At 47.3% G+C, this 25,982-nt stretch overlaps 11 protein-coding genes and 1 non-coding gene across 12 annotated transcripts; 4 read left to right on the forward strand and 8 right to left on the reverse strand.

The window, feature by feature from the left end:
• Nucleotides 1–185: 185 nt before the first annotated feature.
• Nucleotides 186–1,598, forward strand: POJ06DRAFT_253555 (3' exoribonuclease family, domain 1-domain-containing protein). Its single transcript, XM_056187655.1, has one exon. The coding sequence runs from the start codon at nt 331–333 to the stop codon at nt 1,285–1,287; it is 957 nt and encodes a 318-aa protein (XP_056044183.1). The 5' UTR covers nt 186–330; the 3' UTR covers nt 1,288–1,598.
• POJ06DRAFT_110892 (phospholipid methyltransferase-domain-containing protein) lies at nt 1,599–3,366 on the reverse strand. The gene is made up of 4 exons (XM_056184063.1): nt 3,254–3,366; nt 2,306–3,156; nt 2,156–2,252; nt 1,599–2,097 (listed from the first exon to the last, which is right to left on the reverse strand). The coding sequence occupies exons 2-4, from the start codon at nt 2,975–2,977 to the stop codon at nt 2,063–2,065; spliced, it is 804 nt and encodes a 267-aa protein (XP_056044184.1). The 5' UTR covers nt 2,978–3,156; nt 3,254–3,366; the 3' UTR covers nt 1,599–2,062.
• Nucleotides 3,367–4,217: 851 nt separating this feature from the next.
• On the reverse strand, nt 4,218–5,479 carry POJ06DRAFT_110854 (phospholipid methyltransferase-domain-containing protein). Its single transcript, XM_056184062.1, has 5 exons — nt 5,283–5,479; nt 5,168–5,224; nt 4,992–5,097; nt 4,598–4,930; nt 4,218–4,545 (listed from the first exon to the last, which is right to left on the reverse strand). Exons 1-5 carry the CDS (start codon nt 5,329–5,331, stop codon nt 4,479–4,481), a joined length of 612 nt encoding a protein of 203 aa, XP_056044185.1. The 5' UTR covers nt 5,332–5,479; the 3' UTR covers nt 4,218–4,478.
• Nucleotides 5,480–5,529: 50 nt separating this feature from the next.
• Nucleotides 5,530–6,531, forward strand: POJ06DRAFT_253565 (ribonuclease H2, subunit C). Its single transcript, XM_056187656.1, has 3 exons — nt 5,530–6,070; nt 6,134–6,369; nt 6,423–6,531. Exons 1-3 carry the CDS (start codon nt 5,683–5,685, stop codon nt 6,441–6,443), a joined length of 645 nt encoding a protein of 214 aa, XP_056044186.1. The 5' UTR covers nt 5,530–5,682; the 3' UTR covers nt 6,444–6,531.
• POJ06DRAFT_210386 (uncharacterized protein) lies at nt 6,532–8,333 on the reverse strand. Its single transcript, XM_056185430.1, has 2 exons — nt 8,016–8,333; nt 6,532–7,961 (listed from the first exon to the last, which is right to left on the reverse strand). Exons 1-2 carry the CDS (start codon nt 8,138–8,140, stop codon nt 6,650–6,652), a joined length of 1,437 nt encoding a protein of 478 aa, XP_056044187.1. The 5' UTR covers nt 8,141–8,333; the 3' UTR covers nt 6,532–6,649.
• A 181-nt stretch (nt 8,334–8,514) lies between these two features.
• POJ06DRAFT_275789 (putative N6-adenine methyltransferase-domain-containing protein) lies at nt 8,515–9,586 on the forward strand (the record flags this gene model as incomplete). The annotated part of the gene is made up of 2 exons (XM_056189662.1): nt 8,515–8,699; nt 8,752–9,586. Exons 1-2 carry the CDS (start codon nt 8,665–8,667, stop codon nt 9,584–9,586), a joined length of 870 nt encoding a protein of 289 aa, XP_056044188.1. The 5' UTR covers nt 8,515–8,664.
• A 728-nt stretch (nt 9,587–10,314) lies between these two features.
• POJ06DRAFT_t45 lies at nt 10,315–10,397 on the reverse strand. The gene has a single exon. It is a non-coding gene; the product is annotated as a tRNA-Leu (tRNA).
• Nucleotides 10,398–11,129: 732 nt separating this feature from the next.
• POJ06DRAFT_281688 (uncharacterized protein) lies at nt 11,130–12,412 on the reverse strand (the record flags this gene model as incomplete). The annotated part of the gene is made up of 2 exons (XM_056189964.1): nt 11,130–11,950; nt 11,983–12,412. The coding sequence occupies 2 exons, from the start codon at nt 12,410–12,412 to the stop codon at nt 11,130–11,132; spliced, it is 1,251 nt and encodes a 416-aa protein (XP_056044189.1).
• A 1,268-nt stretch (nt 12,413–13,680) lies between these two features.
• Nucleotides 13,681–15,369, reverse strand: POJ06DRAFT_196720 (uncharacterized protein; the record flags this gene model as incomplete). Its single annotated transcript, XM_056185043.1, has 2 exons — nt 13,681–14,905; nt 14,975–15,369. 2 exons carry the CDS (start codon nt 15,367–15,369, stop codon nt 13,681–13,683), a joined length of 1,620 nt encoding a protein of 539 aa, XP_056044190.1.
• Nucleotides 15,370–20,565: 5,196 nt separating this feature from the next.
• POJ06DRAFT_268320 (chaperonin 10-like protein) lies at nt 20,566–21,678 on the reverse strand (the record flags this gene model as incomplete). The annotated part of the gene is made up of 2 exons (XM_056189300.1): nt 20,566–21,559; nt 21,608–21,678. 2 exons carry the CDS (start codon nt 21,676–21,678, stop codon nt 20,566–20,568), a joined length of 1,065 nt encoding a protein of 354 aa, XP_056044191.1.
• A 1,453-nt stretch (nt 21,679–23,131) lies between these two features.
• POJ06DRAFT_268321 (TFIIE beta subunit core domain-containing protein) lies at nt 23,132–24,067 on the reverse strand (the record flags this gene model as incomplete). The annotated part of the gene is made up of 3 exons (XM_056189301.1): nt 23,132–23,710; nt 23,770–23,846; nt 23,911–24,067. The coding sequence occupies 3 exons, from the start codon at nt 24,065–24,067 to the stop codon at nt 23,132–23,134; spliced, it is 813 nt and encodes a 270-aa protein (XP_056044192.1).
• A 292-nt stretch (nt 24,068–24,359) lies between these two features.
• Nucleotides 24,360–25,904, forward strand: POJ06DRAFT_253587 (Longin-like domain-containing protein). Its single transcript, XM_056187657.1, has 4 exons — nt 24,360–24,809; nt 25,016–25,098; nt 25,151–25,529; nt 25,582–25,904. The coding sequence occupies exons 1-4, from the start codon at nt 24,706–24,708 to the stop codon at nt 25,607–25,609; spliced, it is 594 nt and encodes a 197-aa protein (XP_056044193.1). The 5' UTR covers nt 24,360–24,705; the 3' UTR covers nt 25,610–25,904.
• Nucleotides 25,905–25,982: the final 78 nt, after the last annotated feature.

The following is a 25,982-nucleotide window of genomic DNA, read 5'->3' on the forward strand; positions in this document are numbered from 1 at the left end:
GACAATGATGGGGTGGATCGATGGCGGAAAGTGACAGGCTGCGTGTCTGGCTAACCAAAGCCTTGATGAGAAATCCAAATCCCTAACCCACACAGAAGCAAGAAGAAGCCGCACGGTGCACCATACGCTGCGACAATTATACTGCCAACCGGTGCGGTAATTGCACGTGCACAACTCCGGTTGCAGTTCGCAACTATGTCGGCAGTCGAGCAACAAAACTTTCAATAGCTGTAAGCAAGCAACAGATGAGTGTTTTTCTTTGCTTCGCAAGTTCCCGTTGTTCGTAGACTTTTGCGACAAGTATTAGACGTTTAGGTATTGCAGAATTCAATGTATCTTTCAGATCGACGTCGGATACTCGTGCCTCCTCTCTCGCGACGACTTACCTACGTCGACGAGAGGCCGCTATCACCATCCCCAGCTAGCAAAAAGGCCCTCTCAAAGCTCGACTCCGCGCATAAAATATACTTAAGGACATCACTGCTGCCTGATGCGACTGGCTCAGCATATATCGAACACCAGCAGAGCAAAATTCTTGCCCTCGTGAACGGTCCACGGTCACAAAAAGGATCGTTTTCTCCAACTGCGAAATTAGTGGTCGACGTCAAGTTTCTCCCGTTTTCATCTGATGCCCATGTGCTAGGCATTCAGCAGGGTGGTGGATACACTACTAGTCTTGAACGGACCTTGGCGGACTTTATATATGCCTCGTTGGTACCATCAATACGTCTAGGGCAATATCCAAAGTCAGGAATCAGTGTATCGATCGTCGTGATCTCGGGACCGCCGGTGTGGAATGGACTTGTTAAGCAAATTGGAGCCTCCTGCGTCACTGCGGCCAGTGTTGCAGTTGTGGATGCTGGAATTGAAGTTTTTGACATTGTTACGGCTTGTGCCGTCAAGTTCCGGATGGGAGCGGAGGAGCAAACAGAGATTGATCTAGACGAACGTGGATTTGACCAGAATTGTGCCGACTATGGAAACAAAATGAATATAGGCGAAAGCGCAGGCGCTTCACAGCCTCAGAGTATAGGGCGAGGAGTTGTAAGTTACATGGCGAGCAGAGACGAGATTTCTGGGTTCTGGATCGACGACGAATCTCAAGAACGGACAGTTGGCGAGGCAACATCCTCTATGGAAGGTGCCAGCTTGATTCAAGTGCTCAAAATAGCATGCGATGGGGCGAAGGAAGTGCGAAAATTAGTCAATGCAGTGTTAAGTCAAGTTTTCCACAACTGCGAAGATGCATCCGTACAGGCAGCGAAGAAGATCAAAATTGCGGAATAATGATAGCATTATAGCCAAGCAAGGCTTCTTATACGCGATGAGCATCATACATTTCTGCGTCTTATCTATCTAGAGTCATGTATGTAGTAAGTTCCAGATCTGAGTGTTAAATATGGAGAATCGCCAATGTATTCGCGCAACTAGTTCAACTAAGAAGCTGACCGGCTTGGATTCAACAAAGATACCCAGCTTTTACTACACGCATATTGAAGCGAAGCAGATCATGGAGAACTGGAACTCATCGCAACATTTGAGTCCAATCTAGCAAAATCAAAAAAAAAAAAAAACAAAAAAAAAAAAAAAGAAAAAAATTTAAAAACATGAAGACATTATAATCACTATACGCAATACGCAATAAGACAAAAGTTCACAATTGAGCCCGAAAAAAAAAAACTCGCTTTTGGTGTCTAGAACATCAATATGTATATACCCAAATTTGTTGAATTGAGGCTCTATGTATATGCATCGAATGTAAAGCGCTCTGTCAAGAAGAAAACAATCAAAACCGAAATTCAATATGCCACAAATTAGTTTGGAGTAAATATAAGAAGCAAATGACCGTGAGCACTTAGGAAACCGAGGCTGTCAACTGCCTCACTTAACGAATGCAAACTTCTTCCAAGACGACCTTAAGAAAACGTACAATATATATGCATCATAAAACTACCGTACAACCCGATCAATTTTGCATCTTACGTTGTCCAATTAATGTCACCAGACCAAATTATCCGCATGGCGTGTGCCGAGATGTCATACAGTAAGCATTGACTCATGTCTACTTTGTAGGGGACGAGTATGTCTTCGCGATGTCTATCAAATAGGTTAGCTTCCAATTCGACAAAAAGCAGCAACTCTCAATATCACTTACGCGGATTCTCGACAATGAAAAGGAAAGCAAATTGGCATGCATGAGCAGCCAATGAGACGAAGAGAAGGGTGTAGCTGGCAGCCATGAGCGATATGCCCTATGAAGCGGTTAGCAATGTAATTAGATGACATTAAAATAAGAGTTTCATACATAGTACCCAGCGTATCCAACAGAGTACATGGGATGAGGGACGAGTTCGAAGATACCATCGAAGCAAAGCTCGAGATCTTCCAAGAAAAAAAAGTCACCCCAGTACCAAGCATAATCCTTAACTACCCGATGAGCATCAAGCTTAACCCATAGGTTAAAGAGGAAAAGGAAAACGCCAGCACCCCATCGTCCGACATGAAGAGCGATAGTCTGATTCTCAGGTATACTCGCGCAGGCTAAAGCCAAGAGCATGTATGAGGTGAAATCCGACATAAGAATCAGATCAACAACATGACGGAACAGCAACCAAGTATTATATTCGAGAGGAACGGTCTCGAAAGCATAGTCGCTGCCCATCTTCGCTGAAAGCCCCCTCTTGATGAGCCCATAGGTGGTGCGACGGAGAATAGACGCGTTGGGACCAGGTCGGTTGAAAATCCTGGTCTTGGCAGCCCACTTCGTTAGTCGCCTGTGGAATGACTGTTGATACAGAAGGTAACCGAGACCGCCATTGTAAGACAATCGAGACGTCACGTAGATTCCAAGGAAAGTCCACTTCCGCATATCTGATGGAAGGATCACGTACAAGGCCACATAGAAAGAAAGGATTGTAAGAGTCAATATGTCGGCCATGGACTTCGGCTTACGAGGATCTAGTAGAGCAGTAACCATATCCTCGGTCTCAGGCACAGCAAAAACTGCAAGTACGTTAGACAGTCACTGAATTGCAATAATATGTCATCCCAGTTTGTCTGACAACTCGCGACACGTCTCGGAATTGTTGGATACAGTCGGAACATTCCGTGAACATTGCACATCAAACGACAGTCCAGCACAAAGATATCGATCGCCTATCCCATAATATAAATTTAAGTCAGACATACCGGTTCCATCAGGAGTTCGGCCGTATACAACAGTACTTGTCGCCGGCTTCAGATAGTTCCTGACCTTAATCTCCTTCTGGAGCTTCTTAAGCTGGGCTCCCTTCTGAACCAGGGCTGCTTTCCGCTGAGCGTACTTTTTCGCGATCAAGTCCCTATTTGTCAATAGTCTGCGCTTCGACTTCATAAGGAGCGATGCCTTAGCACTGGTGCCGACGGCATCTTGCTGCACGGGTGAACCCGGCTTCGATGACGGAAGGAGCACCGGATCATCAGCCACAACTGGGGACGAGTGTCGGGAGCGGACGAGAGTCGAGTCTGCCTTCATGCCGACTGTTTATGCTGTTGAAGCAAGGAGAGATAGCGGTGCTGAGTTGAGTGCGAGAGTGTGAGCTGTTCTGGGACTTGGAAAATGACAAGGAGAGAGCAGACGGGTGGACGGGGATCGCGCGACCACAGTCCCGCTTCGACACTAGCGCCGCTCGCAGAGGTCTGCCGTCTCGAGACTCTGAGAGCCACTAGGCCCTAACCCTGCGTCACTTATGGCGGCCACGTGCAAGCTCGGCCGCGTCTGCGACCAGGTAGGTTTGAAGAACATCGTTTGCTTACTGGGTTCCAAAATTACTGCCGCGATAGTAGACAGATCGCACCTGTGTTTGCTAAATAACGAGTGGCTAGTAATGCTTTTGTGTTTGAACAACTCGCTGCACATGCTAGCATGCTCCGTTGCGTCACGCCCGGCAAGCGTAAGAAACCTAATCGGCAAATTATAAGGGTGTAACTGCTGCGCATCGTAGACCTTTATGGCTTGAAAGTCGGTGAGTTGAGATTATTCAGTTCGGCACTAATCGAGTGGCACGCGACCGGCTATGAAGCAATTTTCGATTAACTATGCCTAAGTATTATTGTCGCCTATATGATAGACGCTGTAAATTTTGAATAGGACACTCTGAACAGCCACTGCTAGCCACCTCATAGATAGCAAGGTGATGCATGGAAAGAACTAATATCATAGCCGACTGCGACACAAGCCACTTGACCAAGTAATCATGGACAACAGCATATATATGTTAGAATATATATCCTAAGGAATTTAATATATACACGTAATATCACAAATCATCACATAGGATTGCTTTTATCATTGTCGTCATGCTATATCTACATCACTGCACCTACGGCATTGCTGTGGCATTCTCCGTCAGCCATGCATTGTAATTCCGCATCGAGTTCATCCAAGATTTGTGTATCTATCTCCTACGAAACAAAAATGTGGCCTATGGGTCCAAGGTTCACTTATCCTTCTTGCCGGCGGCGCGTTCTCTATCCCGCTTGGCGTAAATCTCAGCCGTGAATGGCCTATTGCAGAATTAGAAACTAATTGATCAAGCACAACTCTAGATTTACGTACTCTTCGAACCGCAAGGCAATCAAGTACATTACCAAGACAAACGCGGACAAAGCAATACCCGCCGGCTTAGCGAACCACAGTGCAGTTCCCAGGAATGAGAGAGTGCTACCGTAGTACATTGGGTTATCCGTGATGTTGAACGGGAAACCGGTCACGCGCGCATCCATGAGAATACCGAAGTAGTCACCGAGGTAAGTACCTGTGACACCGAGAGCCCACATACTGCTCAATACAAGTATATTGCCATATGCGAATATGAGTCCGGCAAAGACCTTGACCGGGAGTATGTCGAGAGGACCGTAAATCGGCTGATCCCTTAGCGCCTTCTCATACCTACACTTAGTCAGTATTCGAAAAGGGAGTAAGCGAGTGAATATAGTTAGCAGGGACATACAGTAAATCGCGAATGATTCCGAGGGAGAAAATTGTAACTGCCAACAGATAGCAACCACATTTGGGTCTGCCAAGTGCGAGCTTTGTAAGAAAGTGAGTGCTGTATTCTATTTTCACAAATTCGTCAATATTAAATGACTAAACGTATTGTCACCAAATTTATATATCTGGACTTACCAAGCCGGGCAGCAATGTTCCAGAATACGGGGTTAAAAGCCACCGAGAGCGCCGAATCTAGTAGAATCATTAATTAGCTGGCTCCATCAATCTCTACACATAAAATTCTACTTACACTTCAGAGAATCCTGAGAGAAATCAATGTAAATTTTGACGGCGTCCATGGCGTCTATTAATCCTAGCGACCAATCTGAAAATAGTTAGTTGCCTTCGGTGAAAGACTTGCAAAACTTTTAATGACCTCCTCTTGTGAGTAGATATGGCAAATATGTACCAACTTACATTTCAAGTCAATTGGCAATGAGGTTGTGAAAAGCCTGCAAATTAGCCAACCTTTCTCGGTGTTGAGACTACGCTGAACCAAGAAATTCCTCGGGAGCCACGAGAACCACGAGCACTGACCCGTCCCTAGGTAACGAACGGATTAGACAGTCGCCGGCTCACGTGCGGCGCGTCTGTGAGGCGCGACTTACGAGGACTTCACGACAGGATCGCATCATCGTCGTCCCGCAACAATGACGACCCACAAATGCACCACGTTACACCTACATACTCCGCTGTTGACTGACAGACCAATCAAGAATGTTGCGCCGCATATTCTACCGTGCAAGATCCATCACGATGGCCCAGCTAATGTGAGCCGGTATTTTCTTGTCCAACGCTACGAACAAGACGCGTCTCAATCCAAAGAATCCGCATCAGTCAGAGCCACTGGCATAACCACGACATCGTCTGTCGGTGTAAAGAACACATATTCGTCGACCAAGAAATCTGAGGCGAATGAAAACGGAAAAAGGCCATTGGAGAAGGCGGGTACAGAGGACGAATATGCTCTCCATGAGGCGTATTTCCGTGGGCGAAAGCTTGTGGGGAAAAAGCTAGTGTTGCCTGAAGGATATAAAGGTATTGCATACTGGTACGACTGTCAGTGTTATGTAAGGCCAAGTGTTAATTGTGTGGCTCCAGGATTCATCTTACCGGCTGCGCCATTGTCGAAAGACATACCGCCGCCGACGACATCCGTGTATTGTAATTCAGAAGAAGACGACGAGGAAGAGGAGGAAGAGCACGAAAAGGAGCATAGGTGGAATTCTGAAGCTGAATTCAAAGAACTGTTTGTCTGGGATCATGATGTGGTTCCTGACGGTATCAGCAACCCCTGGATCGCCGGAATCAACGAATGGATTTCCTTCGCTAACTGGGTAGGCTAACTCTAATTTGGCACAATTTTGCGAATAGTGCTGATTGATTTCAGATCCATTGTGAGGACGAGTAGGGCAAAGGAGAAGTGGAGAGGCACCCAGAGGCACGTGCCGTCTACGAGCATCTCTTAAGGCAGTCCGGTTTGTAATTTTAATGTACAATGATCCATATTCAAAATTGTACCAAAAATGCTAATGATCGCGGACGTGACATAATCCAAAACACTATCCAATCACAATCCAACCAACCATCGATGTAGACCAATCATCGAGATTAAGTTCAAAATTCTACAACTCCATTCTCAGTGGCTCCCGATATCTGATAGTCATACAAGTTAAACGAAAACACCAATACTCCACTCTCCATCCTTGCACAGATATAATGCCCGTCGCCTTGCAAGTCAAACATTTTCGATGTCTGATCGAGGGAGAACAGGATGCCATAATATGACCATTTTGCTTCTGTGAGACTGTATGATGTTAATGTAAGACGCGTCAGATACGAGCCTTCTAACATGAATATCGAGTCTCGAAATGGCACGCCGACAAGTGAGTCACCTGATGTCAGGAAACCACTGATTTTCTCCATGTCAAATGTCGCCAGGTTCATCTTTGTTAGTGTGCGAATGCCCGAACAGGTCACGTACATATAGTCTGGCTGTAACGGTCGATATAAGCGCGTATCATTTGTAAACGATAACGGCGCTGAAAATACTAGATTCTGATCGAAATCGAAAATAAGGATTGATGAGTCGACGTCGTTCTTGATTGATCGAGAAGCAAGCAGAATCGTGAACTCCCTGTCCGCATTTAGACCAATTCGATACAATTGCTGACCCCGCGCAGATAGAAAATCTGTGATTTTATTTGTCGAAAGTTCCTCGTTTTCTTCGGTATCCCACACCATGACTTCCTGGTCCATCGTGATGACTCCAACAACTTTCTTGGATGAAGCCATGTCTCTCGTGTTCGAAGATAGCAATTGCCGCTCTTGACACGTCGAAGGGCTCCTTAAGTTCCATACTTTACACTTTCCCAACGACGTAACGCCAGCACATATATCCTCAGAACACGTGAGATTATACCAGCTCTCTCTGCTCTGCTGAAGTTTCCACCGACGATCTGAGAAGAGCTCATATAGAATCGTGAACTTCAAATCGCTGCCAACCATGACTCCGGAAACCACCAGCCGACCTCCCCAATATGCCATAATGTACGGTCGCAAATCCGAGATTTCTTTCCGCGTTGCCAGTCGATTCGACTGCTTCGTGGCAATACTCCTAAACGTACACAGTCGCAATGCCTCCAATTTTGTATTATTCTCATCCTGCGGCCGCTGGGACGGTATTTCGTCCGGGAATTCGAGCCGACGGATTTGGCTGCATATGAACTCGCTACCGAGACGGTCGCGCCAGCGCTTGCTGACCCGCTGCCAACTGAGGACCTCGCGAGCGCTGACATAGGATAGCACAATGATCAGGATCTCCGACGGTAACAACGCAATGATATCGACAAATAGCTGCCGTTCACCTAGCAGTTTAGTAAGATGCCATATATCTGAAGGCAACAAATTAGCAAATAACGCATTCAATCTACCTTATGATTAGCTTTCTCGTCGTGACCTGCCGAGTGATATGCAAACATACAACTGCTGCCGCGTAGCTACCGATTTCAAATTTTTAAATTGCGCAAAAGCGGATGACACTGTTGCGGGATCATGCTGTTCAATCTGTTCAATCATCTGTGATGCCAGGTTTTCTGTTGAGTCCATTTTCAGGATCGTGAGAGCTGGCTATTCCAACGCGTCCCACTCTATGGCATAGGTGGCGTGACCAGAACTCAAAGTCCCCAATTAATTAATGGCATATAATGCAAGCCTTATAGACTCATTTCAGATAGATACAGTGCGAATGAGTTCTTAGAGGCGGTAGAACATGGATAAATGTTTCGTGTGCATGGCCACGAGTAACCGCTATCTTGCCCATCTGACTCCACAAGCCCCACCTTCCAGTTCGCATATACAACTACGACTAATGCACTATTGAAGCCATAAAGAGCGAGCATATCGTTGCATGCAAACCCTAACCCGCTGTGCGAACAGCAAAGATATTTCGGAAACATTTGAGCTGCTACAAGCTCTTAAACATTGGCGATTACAGAAGTGAAAGAGCGACACCACCCTCTATTGGATATCTCAAACCGAGGTAGCTTCGCGCACGGAGTATATTACTGGAAGCAGTCATAATTCTTAAGTTTGTGCATTTGTTGCATCTGGGGAATTGCGGTTACAATCAGATGACGGAGACCGACGAATTCGATGATATTCCTACGTAAGATTTCGACATACCGGCCAACTCCGCAGATATGCTAACACTATGACAGACTTCCAGCAGATACGTTAGCATTGCTACAAGATTTCCAACAATCACAATCGGCCCGATTGGCAGCGTTTGAAAAACTGAAAGCACGTGCCGGTGCCCGCTTCGACTCCCTAGACGATGCAGAAAGCCATCCGTCTGCCGAAGCTGATGTCGACGGGGAGGAAGAGAGAGATGGTGACGATCCACTTGCAAACATGGAGATTTTTACAGAAGACTGGAATCTTTCGCAGTTCTGGTACACGGACGTGACTGCACGCACGTTATGTGCATTCGTCATACATCCACTCGTCAACGTGCCTCTAGATCTCGAAGGTCGGCCCACGCCTCATCCTAATTATGAAGAATTACCGGATATCAGCATTGCTATCTTATCCGCGCCGACGGTACATCAATATCTCACTAGGTGCATTCTCCCGCTGCTACCAAAACCAGTACAACAGAAGATTCATCCGGTATTATTCGAGCACGACGTGCGGTTTACGGTCTTCGGTCCAAACCAGTTTGTTCACTACGATTTCAACGCTCCGGCCAGGATCCCCGAAAAAATGAAGTCGCAGTTCGACGCCGTCATAGTCGACCCGCCGTTCTTAAGCGCAGAGTGCCAGGTCAAAACTGCCATCACAGCGCGGCTGCTCCTCTCGAGTGAGCAAGGTCGGAGGAAGATAGTAGTGTGTACTGGCCAGAAAGTTGCGGATGTGATTTTGCGGACGTATAGACCGTATGGAGTACGATGTACTAAGTTTAGGCCCGAGCATCGGAACGGGTTGCAGAATGAGTTCAGGTGCTTTGCGAGTGGGGAACTGGATGGAGTTTGGACGTTTGAGCAAGAGGAGTAGATACTAAATTGTATTATTGAAACTTTGGACTTACACTCTCAAGCAAATAAGAGTTGGAGAGTGTGGATTAGAACATATACATGCCGCACCACCCAAGGAGTTCAGTGCATAATTGGATTATCACTGTAAGAAATTCCGTTCCTACCGTCACTTGCCTCAAAAATTAAAAAAGAAAACCGACTAGTTACTGCAAAATTGCACATGATGTAATTAATAGTGAGGAGTCGTATAATCAACTGAGGACTGAATTCGTGAAGGATGGAGATGATAATGCGTATGCTTTGGGGTTGTGAAGGTAGAGATCAGAATGACTGACATAAATGGCTCACCTAGCTGACGGCGATATCAATAATGCCGAGATGCGGTATTAGTGGTCCCGAGAAGTCTGCGGTGTTCTCCGGAACGTTTTCAAGCTGCCTGGGTTCCGACACAATCAACTAGAAGCTATAAATGCAACCTTGTCAGGGAAGGATGTCTTTGTGCTGATGCCTACCGGTGGTGGAAAATCTCTATGCTATCAACTGCCGGCGCTTGTCTATGGTGGAAAGACTAAAGGCACCACTATCGTCATATCCCCTTTGATTTCCTTAATGCAAGATCAAGTAGAGCATCTGTTGGAAAAGGGCATCTGCGCAGCCATGGTCAGCTCTCGTGGGGAAGCAGGCCAAAGAAGGAACACATTTCAGCAACTGAAAAGTGGGGAGCTCTTTAATTAATCAAAAATATATTGACAACCCTGGGATTCGAACCCAGGCCTCCGAAGAGATGAGAACCTTAATCTCACGCCTTAGACCAACTCGGCCAGATTGCCTTGCTCAAGAAAAGGCTCCTAATCGGGTTAGGGTCACTGGGGCCATCCGAAAACGGTTTAGCTCGGGATGTGCGGATGCATTAATGACGTAATTCCGTGAGTTGGTATACCAGCCATCATCTTACCAGCCACTAGCTTTGAACAATCCAGCTCAGGATTTAGGTGTGATCTAAGGGTGCGTTTGGATTCCCAATTATAAAATAAGTGGAAAATAATTGAGGTAATCCAAACGCCACGTCACTTATTTTTTCAGAAAATAATTACAAAATAATTGCCCACACAAAAAAAATAAGTAGGTCAAACCCACTTATTAATTTTCCCCCCTCTACAACGTACTTCAACCCACTTCCACACCCCCTCGGAACACCTTCGACACCCCTTGGAACACCTTCGACACCCCTCGGAACCAACTTCCACGCCGACAAAACCGCAGGAATGGAGGATTTGACGCGTCAACCCGTCAAACAATCAGCTTGGCTGAGGTAAATGTAGTGTGCCACCTGCCAATGAAAACGTTTTTTTTTTAGGTTATTTAGGTTTTTTTGTGCGGTGGGAACCTAACCCAGGAAATTCACGTGACAAATAAGTGAAAACTGAAGTGGGATTTAAGTAGGAAATAAGTAGGAAATAAGTGGGAAATAAGTGGGAAATAATTACGGTAATCCAAACGCACCCTAAGTGTTCTGAGACTAAACTAAGCCACTGGCCTTTCTCCACTTAGTATTCTGAGGACTAATTCTTTTCTGCTAGTCTCTCCAGCAGCACACATGCTTCTACCGCGCTATCGTGCTTCCGAAAATCTTCATGTATCTTTCTCGCATTGCTCGTAAAATACGGTTCAACCAAAATGCGCCTTACCGCATCGCGAATATTAGATTCAGACGGAGAATCAGTCTTGAGATCTATGCCAGCACCACTCCATGCGACTCTGCTACTAACATCTGCTTTGTCTTCCGTACGACCAGCGCATACAAGAGGGACACCAAAGCTCAACGACGCAAGAACACCATTATATCCAGCATTGGTTATCATAACCTTCACGTATGGTAGCAATCTAGCGTGAGGAATGAATCGCGCTATGCGTACATTTTCCGGAAGCGGTGAGGTGTCGGAGAATGCTGAATCGGCATCAGGAGAAGTTACCACAAGAAGCAAGTCAGTTTCATTAGCAAGACCATGGATAGTCGGTCTGATTAGGTTCGCTGAGTTCGTAGCGTAGGTCCCTTGAGTGACGTGCACAACAGCTCGAGAGCCATGCGTGACTTCCTGCCACCACGGTGGGAATTCAGTTGTGCTTTCATCATCTAGTAGTGGCAATAGTGGTCCAGTAAAGTGTACTTGAGGTTTCAAATTCTGTCGCGGGAACTCGAATGCTAGCGTCGTCGGCATTATGTGAAGGAACTCGCTATGGGCGATCTCGTAAAACCCCTTCCCTTTTGGTAGTGGTGCCATGCCAAGTATTTCCCGCTGTTGATTGACACATAGCGTGAGGTTTGAATAAACATATTTTCTGGAAATGAAATGCATGAACTTGTTGATCATCCGATCAATGACTGTTGCAGCCGGTGGCCAACCGGTACCCCACATCGGAATTTCAGGTCTGCCGTAACAAGAGGATTGATTCCCAGCGTTGCATATACTGGCCCGCCCAGATCGTGGAGAGTTTGGGCCCCCATGGCACAGAGATCGACTAGAAGCACATCGGCGGCAAATACATCCAGCACTCTGCGGTAGTCCGTCACCTGGGCCACGATGCGATCGACGAAAAGACGTCGTAGTATAGACCTTGCCGCCGCAAGTCCACTCGTACCCTCGTCTGGGGTGAGAGGAACAGCATCGAATACAGCAGATTTATCCGTTGCCATGAAGCGTGCACCACAGAGCTCCACTTCTCTCCGGAATTGTTCTCCTGTAAGCCATACCACCTCATGGCCTCGTTCCACTAGCTCCTTGGCAATTGGCTGCATCGGATTAATGTGGCCTGTGAATGGTTGTGTTGCAATCAAAACCTTCATTTTTTGGCTGTATATATAGAATTCGAAAGCGCTCTATTTGTCTGCTTTTTTTTCAATTTGTTCGTCGCCTATGAAAGATACCGGCGTACGTCTAGGGCTACCCTGCCTGATACAAATGAGCCGCAGCAAATTGAACTAACAGTTACAATCTGGGCATCAATTTTTGCCTACCTGTGTCCCAACTACTATATGGGTTCAACTACTATATGGGTTAACCACCACCAAAAGCAATGACATTGAAGCCTCTCCGTACAACACATCATTGTTGAAATTCTCACTGGCGAATATTTTCAGGCTTAGACTTTTCAGCAGTGAATTCTTGTGGTTTAAGTCCTATGATCCCTAAAATGGTCAGCAGTGACGTATGATGTCACGTAAATCAACCTAAATCAGAATGGCAATCTCGTAGACAAATCTTCGCAACCATCTGAACCGACAGTTTGTTGCAGCGACAAACACGAAGCTGAATTTAAATGGCAGTTGTATTGACATACGCCACGCAAGACATGAGTGGTGAAATTGGCCAGGCCATACGCCGATATAACGTAAAGTACAGAAACTACCGCCCTAAACATCTGGACATGCTAACAGAGCTTCCACGTCGCTATCTGTCTCACCTGTCGCACGTCGCGTTATGCTCAGAGCTCGTCTGGTCCGCAGTAATACGCTCAAGAACGCAAAACCGCGTTGCAATTGAAGCGAAACTTTTTAGCCAAAGTTCAAGCCAACAAAGGTCAGTGGTACGTTTGTCGTTTGTTGGATTATATGAAAACCTTGATTGTTATATCTGCGGTGCTTGCCGTGTTAATCAGGGTCTGTACCAAAGTGAGACCGCTGCTTGTACAGGTTATTTCGCTTTCAGAACATGGTTTGCAATTGCTTTCATTCACTGGTCGCTTCTCGGAGCAAGAAAGCTAAATTGAAAAATAAAATATTTATTACATGCACGTGCATAATCGAAACATAGCTTTCGAGTAGCTGTCATGCAACCCTTCAATAACTTCGCCGTATTCATTTTTGCCATCGTCGCAATATATGTCCTAAGGTGCATCCACTGAAGCAGAATCCAATATACATTTCTTGTACAGGATATATAGGCACTTCGAAAAATAAAAAGTTAGACATTAATTAATAGAGATATCACCGACCATAAATACTCATAATTCATAACATATTAAATATTATAAAAGCAACTTTAAGTAGCCAGAACACCACCCAAATATATACATTAATAAATCGAAACAAATCAAATAATTCATAGATTAGTACTATGACCGGCGCTGGGAAGCCCAACCCTTGAGTGCCATCAGGACCATCAACCAGGACATGAAAAGCGCAGTCGACCCGACTGTGAGGTTCATGGTGAACATGCCGTCGACGCCGTAGTACAACAGCGAGTCGACGGTTTCCTGGTTGGAAGACATGAATACAGCACCTCCGGCAATGAGGCAGAAGCTCACCAGGACTTCTGTCATTGGGCGAGACGGATGGTAGGATTTTGGCGGGGATATGTACATTATAATGTATGTTATTCCTCGGAAAACGGCCGCGATGGCGAACAGGTACCCCCACTGCATGTGAATCTTTGTCGACAGCTCGGTAGCCTGGTGGTGCTGCGACATGAGGATTCCGGTCCAGAAAATTGTGAAGAGCGGGAACGGGTTATATGAGAAACCATACTGCACGGGTTGGGACGCGCGAGGGTCAACGGTGGTCGACTGCTGCTGACCAGCGGCCGATTTTCGACGGATCGCCGGCATTGGCACTTGTGCATTCAGTAGCCTTCGAATAGTCGTGGATTCGAAAAGAAGACCGCAGAGGCCACCGCCTATGAACATAAACGCGATCGAAGCATGCTGAAGATCCTTGTGCGACCACTTGCCATCCTGGTTTCCGAGATGCTCCATAAAGATGTTCGTGACGCCGTAGAAGAAAATCAAGCCGGACTCAACCATCTCCATCGAACACTGGAAGAACCGCGCACCAAGGCTCTGACGGGCTCGCGGCACTGGAGGTCGCAAGTTCCATGCCCAACCGAGATTGGCGAACGCGCCTAGCACACGGCCAAACGTAAGTATACCCATCCAGACGAAGACAGCACCTTTTATGATATGCGCGAGCATTCCGAACACCTTGTTGCTCCGGCCAATGCAGGTGGCGGTGATTACACCAGTCGTTATCTGGAAGAAGCCGTAGATAACCATGGGACGATTGAGGAGAGCAAATATGACGCAAGTGAGAGTGTGGAAATTCGACAGTAATCTGTCAGGAAGTCTCCCGAGCAGACGACGAAGGGGCTGAAGTCGGTTGGCAATGTATCGCTGAACCTTGTACTCGGCTGAAAGCGGATGATGTCGGAGCCTGAGCTTCTCAAGATCATCATCTGTCTCGAGGACATACTCGCGACCTCCGTGCTCGGCGTCGGTGTAGTGATAGCCGAATTCAGACGAGTACAGCTCGTCGGTCTCGTCTTCGTAGCCGTCGAGAGTCACACTGCCAGAGTACGACGCAGCATTTCCAGAGTCGTGAGATTCGTGAGACAGGCGAGGTGTCACGCCTGACGTGTCAGCTGCAGCATATTGCTGAGAAGATGGACGCGCATCGACCGGCTTGGCGAGGGCCCAGCAGAGCAAAGTTTTGAAGATACCGGAGACAAAGTGAAGCGCGAGCAGAACGACCAGGATCCAGCCTGACTTTGAGTGCACGTTATTGGGATAGAGATCAGGAGCACGACTCTTGTAGACGACACCAGGCGCCAGCCCCAGCGCAACGACCGACAGGAAAGCAACATGTATTGGTGTGTGCAGGGGTGACTTTGCAATTGACAACATGAGTGACACTGGGAGAAGAATGACGAACGCGAAGCACATCAAGAACACGTGCAGTAATAGCAGTGGACGATCTTGCTCTATGGTGAGAAACGATGTCGGATCATACTGCTCGCGGAATGCGGTCATGTTGAATATCGGCATCTCCATACCGGGCATAGAGGTGGCTGCTTCTTCGTCACCATGAGCCAGCGTGACTGACGCGAGCGCGACTAGAAGCACCGCCGCCCGCATTTTTTTTAGATTGGATAGAAATAAGGTGGGAAGCAGAAGGAGGTGAGAGAAGCGAACGGGTGTACGCAGGCAGAAAAAAAGCGGGAGCCAGAGTATATATTAGTGGCCGGAGATGCCGGGCAAGAAAGTCGGTCCGCAACCGGACGTGAAGCACATGCGGGTTAGGAGCGGGGCGGGCTCTTAATTGTTCCTTGGTCTGGCTGGTCATCTCCGTTGGGAGGTCATCATAAATACTTCGATAGGCAACCCACCCGTAACTGAAAGTTATCTTAATTACAACAAAAATAGAATTCCAAATCCAACCATTCCAGCAATGTTAATGATGCCTTCTCATTAACAATTTCAAATAACCGCGATAATAGTTGTCTAAGTTGACCAGTAATCCATGAGGTCGAGAGGTCGCGAGGCTCGGTCCGAAATGGGCCTACGGCTACTTATCAAGGTCGCCTGACAGAATGGCAGTAAGTTGCAATATATTGAACTACGGTTTACAGCTTTGCGTAAATATTTCTCCGTTCGCAGCTGAATATTACTCGCTACAATAATCATGGCCTGTGATCTTGTTGCCGCAGAACAGTGGTGACCTATGAAATAAATCGGTAACAAAAACTACGGTCGACAGCATGTCGGGGATACGCTAGGTATCGGGGTAAGGGGTGGGAATTGTGAGAGGGGGGAATAAATAAGGTCGCCGCAGGGCAAGCCGCTTAGTGAGTGATGACGGTTGCTTATGTGGTCGCGATGGCGGCGAGAACCACGCCGAAGTTTCCGTTTGCCCCGAAGCTAGCCGTACAGCATCGGCAGTCTCGGAGGATCATGGCAGTCGTGGTCGTGGCTGATATGAGCAGTCGCTGCCGGCGCCGTGCTGGACCTTTTGACTGTACAAGTCTGCGGACGTACCCGCAAGTGTACCCGGGCGGTCTTAGCCGAACTACCTTAATCCTGTCTGTCGTCTACGTTGGCCTGGCACAAACAGACGAATACGAAGCATCGGAAACCAAACCACAATCGCTTCCGTCGATACCCATGTCCTTATCGCACTCTGTTTGTCAATAACGACCGCAGGAACGACAGTCATACGGTCACGACGACCGCTACGAGAAATTCATATGAACAGACCTGTTGGCAGCTCACTCTTAGCTTTGGCAGCTCCTGGGTCAAAACTTACAACCGGGTCAGATTGGTTCCAAGATGGTTGCAGTGGACTCATGCATGACGTAGCCTGGCTTTTTTGGCCGACTGTTCCGATTTACAGAATTCCATCCTCCTTCGGGTGGTTAACGCTGCACACGGAAGAAGCGATCCCCAGCCTATTGACCATATGTCATAAGTTTAGATGGCTTTGCATTTGGGGAATTAAACACCTATACCAGTTTTCTGCAAGCGTGGACAACCATTGGGTCAGGGTTAGCTTAATGTTCAGCCGTCGACGTCACTCGGGCTATCACGACCTCGAGGACAGCACGTGACGAGTGACTCATTCTGGCACCGACTCAGAGCTGATCGCCATGCCGACGAACGTTCGCGGGTTTGAATAATTAGGTGGCCAGATTTTGCCCGAGTGAGCGTTAGTGGGTGTTAGACATGAAAAAATCGTTCCAAGGCATATATATGGTGGATGCGCAAACGGAAGTGAAATCGATGTGTCATACGAATGCTGACCCAGTTAACTGACGTAAGCGACATTCGCTGTACCTGGACCGGAGTCAAGGGCCTGGGTCAGAAGGGCCAACTTCCAAGCTTGCCTACACCTCGCCGTGCACCGTTAGGTGCTGCTGAAGACGGGCTGAGGACTGTTGACTGCGTGCTTACTGGCTCAATGATGATGGTGTGAGTGTATAATTCGTTGGACGGAATTATTTTTACAACCTATATGCTGACGCTGACAGCAATTAATTGCCTTCGGCTCAGTCGGATGCAGAAAAACAACTTGCCGGCCATTGCGACTACGTACGCCAAGACAGTTGCCGAAAGTAGATCGCCGACCGGTCCACCGGGTCAGCGATGGCTAAACTCCCAACACATGCGTCCGGTGGCATTGAATTGCGCAATCCTAGTCGCAGCGGCCATTATTGCTTTACTAAATCGACATATCCAGCACAGAACGACGCCAAACTTCATCATAGCCATAACCGCTCTGTCAGCCCACCTCTGCCCAGAAAGAACTCAGCCATTGGGGCGATCACTTCCATCGTGTGCAGCGTATGTAGCCTTCAAACACCGTTACTCATCATAAGAGTCTGGCATAGCGTGACTGCTGGGTAAGTTATTATCTGCGACATTTCCGGATCTGGGTTCGCGGTGAGTCGGCCGATTACATCCCGTTGATTGTGATCTGTTCCAGCAGCATAATAATACCAACTGCTCGCCTCGCTAAACGCAATTGAAGTTCTGCTTGCAACGGCGTGAGCAGCCCGCAGAAATCGTCTGATTGGATGGCAGAACTCGGCTTCACAAACTCGACGGAGGACTCTATAAACGCCGCGCCGGGCTATATCGGCAGATGTTGCATGCAAGGGTAAATTTGCTGGGCCGCTACGCAGGAGGTACGGTACCCAAAGTCATCGTCCCGTCGGCAGCCATCATGCAACTAAACCTTGCTCGCACACTTTCATAGCGGCCGTCTCGGCGATACCATATCCTGCTTCAGGGTTGTGTTACTGCGCTTGACTCCGTGGAGTGATCTTGTAATTATATTACCGTACGATGCAAGCTCTTGTCACATCAAGGTCAAGTACTTTGCGGCCCAATCGTTCATTCTACTCCGCCAGCATCGGACTTGCTCTACGTATATAATGTATATATATCTATATCACCGGCAGAAGAGATCACAACAATGATCTCCAATAGTTTGCAAGACTGTCATTGGCATGGACGACGTATAGTAAAACGATGAGAAGGGCTGAATGTACGCGAGCATACCTTGGAAAGAGCGTTTCCGAGTGAGGGCCATGATTCAACACTTACATCTCAGAGGATCAACTGGGTACCCAGAATCACTTGCGGCATTCTACACCTAGCTATTACTGCGTTGTTGCTCATGATGAAGCGCCCATATTTTATGATCCCAGCAAAATCAAGAACCAGCCAATTTTTCCAAATTACCCTAGCCCGCCGCACCGATTGGTTTCTATCCTTCTTACACCGATTTCTACATCGGTTAGCACCCGACGGTCCGACCGATCACTCGAGTCACTTACTGCATGAATTCTTCAAAATCCCAACCCGCACCTGTCAAGTCAAGTCGTTTCACGTCATCGACCCATATGTAGCACTGCGCCTCTAGGGCCTCTCGGGTTTCCAAATCGTGGACTACGGCCGTCCTCCTTTCTTATTCACTAACCACGAGCATAGCTCTAATTAAACTGGATTCAAAATAGTTTTCTAGTTTCACGCTTATGTGGAACAGTTGTGCTACGCATGTTTTTACCCCCTTCTCTGTCATAACATGAGCGTGACATTTTTTAGAGCAGGCGGGGGATATGCGGCATTCTCCGAACTCTCGGATCTCGGATTTCCCGCAGCCGCAATACTACGCAAAAGTCTCAAAGCGCCGCATTTTGCTGATTCACGTGGAAATCGTACCATGCATATTCCAGGATGATACCAGCTGTTCGTGCTTCCGTTGTCTAACATTTCTCATGCCATATATGATCGCGAATTCGCAAACCAGAAAATCTCCATCAAGCGGCGCCACCTACAACCCTATCGAATACGCCGGGCAAGGTACCGCTGTTTGCTCTATTAGTCACCAGCCCCTGCGGCAGCGGCAAATAGCGCCTCCGGATCCGTTCTACTGGGCGCGGCGAAAGCGCGAGACAATGCCCGATGAGACACGTGATGCAGGCTTGAAGAGGAAGAGCGTTGGCTTTCCGTATCGTCGTCGCTCTAATTCATCGTGTAAGTAAGGTCAAACCAGAGCTTCCCGGATCTGACCGCTCTCCGACATCCGCTTGTTGAACCAGACTATCAGTAAATACACCGGACGGGCAGGTGATGCTGTCCAGCACCGAAAGCGCAATCAGGGTTTGTTATTCGCTAGAAAGCACCCAGATGCGGCATTGTAAATTCCTGTCCGAATAGTAGCCGCTCCCGGCATCCACCGCGCGGCAACGAAGCTAGTCCGGCTGGTTCTGCGAACGCGCTCTTCCGACGGTCCATCGGAGTTGACGTGGTTCGTTTTTTGGAGTTTTCTCAGTGCGGTTGGTGGTTTTTCTCTCCCATATTGTCTAAATGACAAACAGCAGCGGTTCTTCAAGATCGATCGGGGTTATTCTTTTCGATGCCGAGACAGGACAACAAATTCGTTCTCTGATGTAGGTTTCCCAGAACGCGAGCTATTCTGAAAATGGCGATGGTGGCTTTATGGTCGTGTTCAAGAGCTGAGGGATAGGATAATCGGCCTGGCGTGCAACCTGGTCTAGCATCATTTTAGCAAGTTCACACAAAACGAATACATTCTAGATTGCAATTTTTGATGCGTACGGAGGCGAACTTGGCTTCCTACCAGCAGTTGATGCTGAATTGTCTTGGTTTACTCCGATGGTCTTGTCGCCGGTTTGCTTGTTTCTGGTTAATATACGGTATAAGTACCTTTGGTTAGAGTGAGTCGCGCTACAGGGTGCTCAGAAAAGTGAGTATACTAGCGCTTGTAAGAGTGACTCTCCAAATTTCCTGAGCGCCTCAAGACAAGCGAGGTGCTCAGCCGATTTTGCGCGTGGGTCTAGCATTTTTCCTTTAAAGTATATAAACTTAGTCGGGTCGTAGTCGGGTCGTCCGACTGCCCTGCATCAGTTTGCTGTTGCTGGTCGGGGGTTACATCGCGGTTGACCGGATTTGTAATCGAGCACACATTTGAATAGCAAACTGGGAGCGAACCAGGATTATCTAGTGTCATGATATAGCGTATAACATTGCAACATTTAATGAACATTGTACAGAACTTGATATTGGGCCGCAGAGATATTAGCTGTAGTTTTTGTGCAAACCAAATGGCCTTGCGGCGTAGGCAATGACTGTCGCAGCTATCCTGTATTATTCCCAACGATTGTGATATCAAAGATAACGCCGAATATACTCCAACAAACCAAATTACAACCCAGCAGTATCTCTTATTCTGAAAATATTCTTCGATCCACTAACCTGGCCCTCCTTTAACTCTTTCAGCCCTTTCGCAACGCCATCCAATCCACCGCCGACGATTTTATACCGATGCCCAGCAAACTTGCCCTCTTGTAACCACTTCGCGACCTGCCGGTAAAATACATACGCAAAGTCCCGCCTTGCAGCGTCCTCACCATGCGCAACATCAACGCTCACAATGCCAAATTTCGTTTTTGTCGCGTCGATGTCGTCAAAACTGCTTTCGGGCAGAATTAGGCACAGTTTCGACTCATGAGCCGGTTCGGCGGTTTTAATCGAATGATGTAGTCCTAGGCCTGATTCGAGGGCCTTAATCACGTGAAGGTATGACCCATGGTCTGAGACTGTATCCCAAGCGTACAGGAGTTTTTGTCCGGGCATGAGATGATTGCGAATTGAGCCAGCAATGTCTTGGTTATTCCTGTAATCCACGACAACATCGGCGCCTGCCTCGACCGCCACATGCGCGCTGGACCCAGCTACACCAATGACCGGGTGGATGCCGGCTAACTTTGCCAATTTGATCGCGTACGACCCAACACTCGTCGACGCGCCGTAAATCAAAAGCGGTGTGTCGTCCGTCGCAGGGCGCCACGGTGTCGGAAGACCGAGTATATCCCACAATCCATACGCGGCGGTCAAAGACGTCAGTGGAATCGTAGCTGCTTCCTCGAACGTGACCGAATCCGGGATATGAAACGTTGTGTAAGCGTATGCGATCGCGTATTCGGCAAACGACCCGTGAGGCGCACCCATCTTGTGGAATGCGGCCACGCGGTCACCTGGCTTGAACTCGAGGACGGATTTGCCAACAGAGACGATCGTGCCGGCGATGTCGTCGCCCGAATTGTGCGGACGCTGGCTATATAACGGGACTTTCCAGTCCTTAGGGTTCGAGCCGGACACCTGGACTTTGATCAGGACTTCGTCGTCGCCAGGAGTTCTACATAAATTAGCTATGGGTGAACAAAATGAACTTGCAAATACCTACGGAATAGGTGAGTCGACGACCTCGACAGTAAGAGGGTCGCCGTAGACGATAGCTTCTTTCATCATGTGCATGGCGACTATGGATGGGAGTAGACGCTAGACGATGTTGAGTAGGGACAATGCTTCCTAAGGCGACTGACGTGTGAATGATGTCGAGACAGCAGTTAGCATGACGCGATCTAGTTGTTCTGTTTCTCAATATCTTCTGATTTCATCACGCTGCGCAGTGGCGACCGATAGTCGAGGTCGTAGAGAGCTCATGCGTGACCTCTACAATTGACGAGTCGTCATCCAGTACGGGTACTCCTGTCTCTCTCATGATGTCATAAGATGAATATCATTCCGGCGTCGCCCCGAGATAACCCTGACCATGCGCATCTTTGAAGGTCGCCAGTATGGACGTGGCAGGTTAGGGACCTTGATGCGGCGTTCCCAATTGGCGATGGCAGGAAAGCCATTATCGTATTCCCAAATATTCATGCAGAGTCACATTCCGTCAATAATGCCAAATGTCACTCGACGCGAAGCTCCATTCCTTGTCTGATTTCGCCAGCAAGCCGGTTTGACGACTCGGCTGATCCGGATCGGGCCTGAAGATCAATGCTGTGCTTGACAGTCCGCGATTTAGAGCAAAATTGGGTTGCACAAAAAGTCTTTCATTATCGGTATTTATAATGCCAAAAAAAAATAAAAGAAGCTATTGGGGTATATGCACGGCGTTTCCGCAAATCGCCTTGTCACTCGCAGAGATTTTCTCCCGAAGTTCCATTTATTGTCCATGTATCCCACCTGATTATCAGCGAGGCTCCTCTGGTTGCAAGCGAATTGAGCCCGCACCTTCTTTGTCAAGCTGCTTCGATATCAACTTCATTGCGTATTACAAACTACTCGTCGTCTTTAGGTGTCGGTTATATCTATAGTGGCAGGCGTATCCTTGCAATCAACTCTGGAGTGCCGTTTGGGATCGTCGGCCAGATACTGAATTTTTGTCAGTCTAAAAGGGTCTTCATCTGAACAGCCAAGCACCTTGATTCGAGATAACAATAATGATAACTTGTTTATTATATTAGGCTTGATACTTCGGCAGAGTGTAACTGGGTGCCTGAAAGCTTATCCGTGCGCGCAGCCCGCGGTCTGATACGGCATCAGTGACGATTTGCGGTCAAAAAGTAGACCCGCCGCACCCGATACAGCAATGGCCGTAAGTAAAATTACATCACACTAGCCAGAGACAACAAGAAGGAGCACTGTAAAAGTCCAAGTATTTGAGGTTGAAGGCAGCATCCTATAGAAGAGTGATGCAAGGGCTCGCAGTGGTAACGTTCATGAAACACAAAGGAGCAACCACCCAAGAGTGCTTAGTATATCTTAACATATTTTAGCTCCATATCCATGCCCAATTCAACCCTCTCCTAAAGTGTAGTAAGCACCAACTCCATGAGCATTATCATACGCGAAGTCAGGCGCTAGGCATTCACCCAAAATTGTTATGTACAACAAGACGTGCAATGGCTAATTTCCAAGCCTACCTCCGTCCACTGAAATCTTTCAATATGCCAGTGAGATGTGTGTTTGTGATCTTCCCCTTTCTTGGCTTCTTTTGCTTCCGTTCCGTTGACGCATTGTCCTTCTTCACCGTCGAGGGATCTACACTAGTGGGCTTTAACCCAGCCTCTTCCAACTTAGACGGTAACTCTGACTGTGAAGGAACCGGTATTCTGTTCCATGTGGTCACAAATTCCTCATCCACGCCGCCAATATCACCTCCTTTATTCGCCCATACTAATCTCGGGGTTCCTTCTTTCTTTGTTCGGAGCACCAAAATATCGCCCGACTTTTCGAGATCGTCGATTGCCTCCATGCATCCTGACCATCCATCTTTGAGTTCTTTGACTGATAGCCCACGGAATGTGGGCTGTCGTCTGAGGAATGCGAGAAAGCCCTCAGCTGACCTTATATTATGTAATGGGCGATATTCGTATGTCTTGCTGTTCGGATCGTAGTTGATCCGGCTGATCAGTTGCAGGTTTGTCAGAAGTTGTGGGCCACCCTGTCCAGACAAATACGATTGGAGATCGCTAACTGTAACGGGCCTATCTTGTTTCTGCTGCCAAATTAGCATTTGATTCCCTCCACGGCTCAGGTGGCGCGAGAGCGCATTACCTTTATAAATTCAACAGCATGATGAAGCTGCGTTAAAACATGGCTTCCGATACCAGTATCAGCAGGTTGTGAAAACACTGACCACAATAGTTAGCCACAGTGCTCTGCCATTTAAACTTAAGCTCCACTCATACTACGTACCAGTCGTCACTTTCGGTTTCTTCTTCTTTCGCTCATCATCGGAATTGGTGGTGCTGGAAGCGTCATTGTTAACGCTGCTGATCACTCGCTTTTGAAGGACAGGCTGTGTTTTTAGTCGGTTCTTGAACGCCGAGAGATCGTCTGCTAGTGAGGACATCGAATGTCTATACAGTTGTAGACCTGCTTTGTCGCTTGGGACCAGTACTGAAACGAAACGAAAATCGAGAATGAAACAGGTGTGATTATACAAGTGGGTAGCTGTTGTCAAGTTATCGTGCCAAATCTATGAGTACCGCAGATGTCATCTATAAATCGAAACTCGAAGACGGTGGACAGGATCAAGTGGTTTACATGTGAATATGTAGAAATCTAAGAGTACAAGAAGCATCGGCACATTTACGTAGGCCGAGCGAGCGCTCCTGAGTCCTGATTTACTTTGGTTTAAGTTTATATGGAGGCATCACTGTTAACTGCTTTTGACATAAGCGGTACGCAACTTATGCGGAACGAACCTCAAAACATTTCGCTTAAGCCTCAGTGTGACCCACTTGCTATCAGCTGAATGAACGGCGGCGACTGTGCAATATTCCCGTCAGCCTCGAGAATCAGTAACTATCAACTGCCCTCATACCTACACCGTCTTCTTCTAGCACGCTAGGAATTTTACGGACGCGGTATTTAGATTGTCTTGCTTCCACTCTCGCATCTAAGAGTCACCAACACAGTTAGACGGTTTGACACGTGGTTGTTGACAGCACGGCAAGTCAGCTCTTACGAATATATACATAGTCGAAGATGAAGTTATACTATATTGGCATTTTCCGAAATTCAACAAAGCCGGCAGTGGAGTTATGCGCGGCCAAGGATCTTAGTAGTTTCAGCTTCTTTGAGCGGAAGAGGTAAGTTAATATTGTACCACAAGACCATCTATACGAGCAACATCACGCATGTGGCAATAGTAGGCTTGGAGACATTTCGGCTATGGATGCCGAACCTCTGCCAGTTTTGCGTGAACGGAATGATCTACGTGGATACGTCTGTGTTGCTGCAGTCTGCGGGGTTGAAGTCATGTTGTATGAGTGTAGTTGGCTAATGGTGTTGGTAGTGTTGGCGAGTTCTTGACTTTCTTTGGTACCACAGTCGCAGAACGTACCGCACCAAGTCAAAGGCAAAGTGTAGAGGAGAATGGTGAACATTGATTATGGTTAATTCCAACGAATGGGAAGCTGACGTATTATAGAATATATTGCACATACCTACGCTCGCTCGGATGGTGTAGCTGGTGTCATCATTGCCGACAAGGAATATCCCATCCGTGTCGCATATAGTCTATTGAACAGATTGCTCGATCAATTCCTAACCCAATTCCCAAGAGGACAGTGGTCACAGGGCGACGTCACGCTTCAATTCTCCGATCTAGAATCGTCCCTCATAAAGTATCAAAATCCACGCCAAGCGGATAGCATAATGCGGGTGCAGCAGGAGTTAGATGAGACTAAGATCGTGTTGCATAAAGCCATTGAATCGGTTTTGCAGCGCGGCGAGGAGTTGGATTCCTTAGTTGCCAAGTCTTCGGCGTTGTCAACTACTTCTAAGATGTTCTACAAGGAGGCTAAAAAGTATGTATGCTGTTTTCTCACGTTGCGTGTGTTATCTAACTGTTTTCCTCAGGACGAACTCATGCTGTATCATTGCATAATTTCAATACATATTGGAAGTGGTTACGTTGTCAACGACGGCGGCATTTATCAAATTAGCATTCAGTCCAACAGCTTATCGTATACTGATATTGTATCTTTTCTGTCATGACTGTTTTATATAGTGTCTATTGGTTGTTTTTGATTGCGGTTTCATATTGTTGTCGATATGAGGGGTCTGTTATCTTTGTCGTAATTTGTAGTATTTTTCGATAGTCGTGCTCGGTTACATGCTGGTTTTCGAGTCGTGGAATGTAATATAATAAATAGGTATATTTTCCCACATTGCATAGCAAATTTATACATTGGCAGATTTGAGCGCTGTTGAGGATGGTACCATGGGTCAGTAAAACTGTGATCCGATAACCCTGACGT

This window comes from Lipomyces tetrasporus, assembly GCF_029532465.1.
Source record: "Lipomyces tetrasporus strain NRRL Y-64009 chromosome Unknown POJ06scaffold_5, whole genome shotgun sequence".
In the NCBI taxonomy this organism is placed as follows: Eukaryota; Fungi; Ascomycota; class Lipomycetes; order Lipomycetales; family Lipomycetaceae; genus Lipomyces; species Lipomyces tetrasporus.

Coding starts and splice junctions, on each gene's coding strand:
- POJ06DRAFT_253555 (XM_056187655.1), top strand. CDS start 331: ATGTATCTTTCAGATCGACGTCGGATACTCGTGCCTCCTCTCTCGCGA.
- POJ06DRAFT_110892 (XM_056184063.1), bottom strand. CDS start 2,977: ATGGTTACTGCTCTACTAGATCCTCGTAAGCCGAAGTCCATGGCCGAC. Junction 2,253..2,305: donor TTGGATACGCTGGGTACTAT/GTATGAAACTCT, acceptor ACCGCTTCATAG/GGCATATCGCTCATGGCTGC. Junction 2,098..2,155: donor TTTCATTGTCGAGAATCCGC/GTAAGTGATATT, acceptor CCTATTTGATAG/ACATCGCGAAGACATACTCG.
- POJ06DRAFT_110854 (XM_056184062.1), bottom strand. CDS start 5,331: ATGGACGCCGTCAAAATTTACATTGATTTCTCTCAGGATTCTCTGAAG. Junction 5,098..5,167: donor GAACATTGCTGCCCGGCTTG/GTAAGTCCAGAT, acceptor TTGTGAAAATAG/AATACAGCACTCACTTTCTT. Junction 4,931..4,991: donor GGAATCATTCGCGATTTACT/GTATGTCCCTGC, acceptor GACTAAGTGTAG/GTATGAGAAGGCGCTAAGGG.
- POJ06DRAFT_253565 (XM_056187656.1), top strand. CDS start 5,683: ATGACGACCCACAAATGCACCACGTTACACCTACATACTCCGCTGTTG. Junction 6,071..6,133: donor GTTGCCTGAAGGATATAAAG/GTATTGCATACT, acceptor GTGTGGCTCCAG/GATTCATCTTACCGGCTGCG. Junction 6,370..6,422: donor GGATTTCCTTCGCTAACTGG/GTAGGCTAACTC, acceptor GATTGATTTCAG/ATCCATTGTGAGGACGAGTA.
- POJ06DRAFT_210386 (XM_056185430.1), bottom strand. CDS start 8,140: ATGGACTCAACAGAAAACCTGGCATCACAGATGATTGAACAGATTGAA. Junction 7,962..8,015: donor GTAGCTACGCGGCAGCAGTT/GTATGTTTGCAT, acceptor ATCATAAGGTAG/ATTGAATGCGTTATTTGCTA.
- POJ06DRAFT_253587 (XM_056187657.1), top strand. CDS start 24,706: ATGAAGTTATACTATATTGGCATTTTCCGAAATTCAACAAAGCCGGCA. Junction 24,810..25,015: donor AGCTTCTTTGAGCGGAAGAG/GTAAGTTAATAT, acceptor TGGTGTTGGTAG/TGTTGGCGAGTTCTTGACTT. Junction 25,530..25,581: donor TTCTACAAGGAGGCTAAAAA/GTATGTATGCTG, acceptor TGTTTTCCTCAG/GACGAACTCATGCTGTATCA.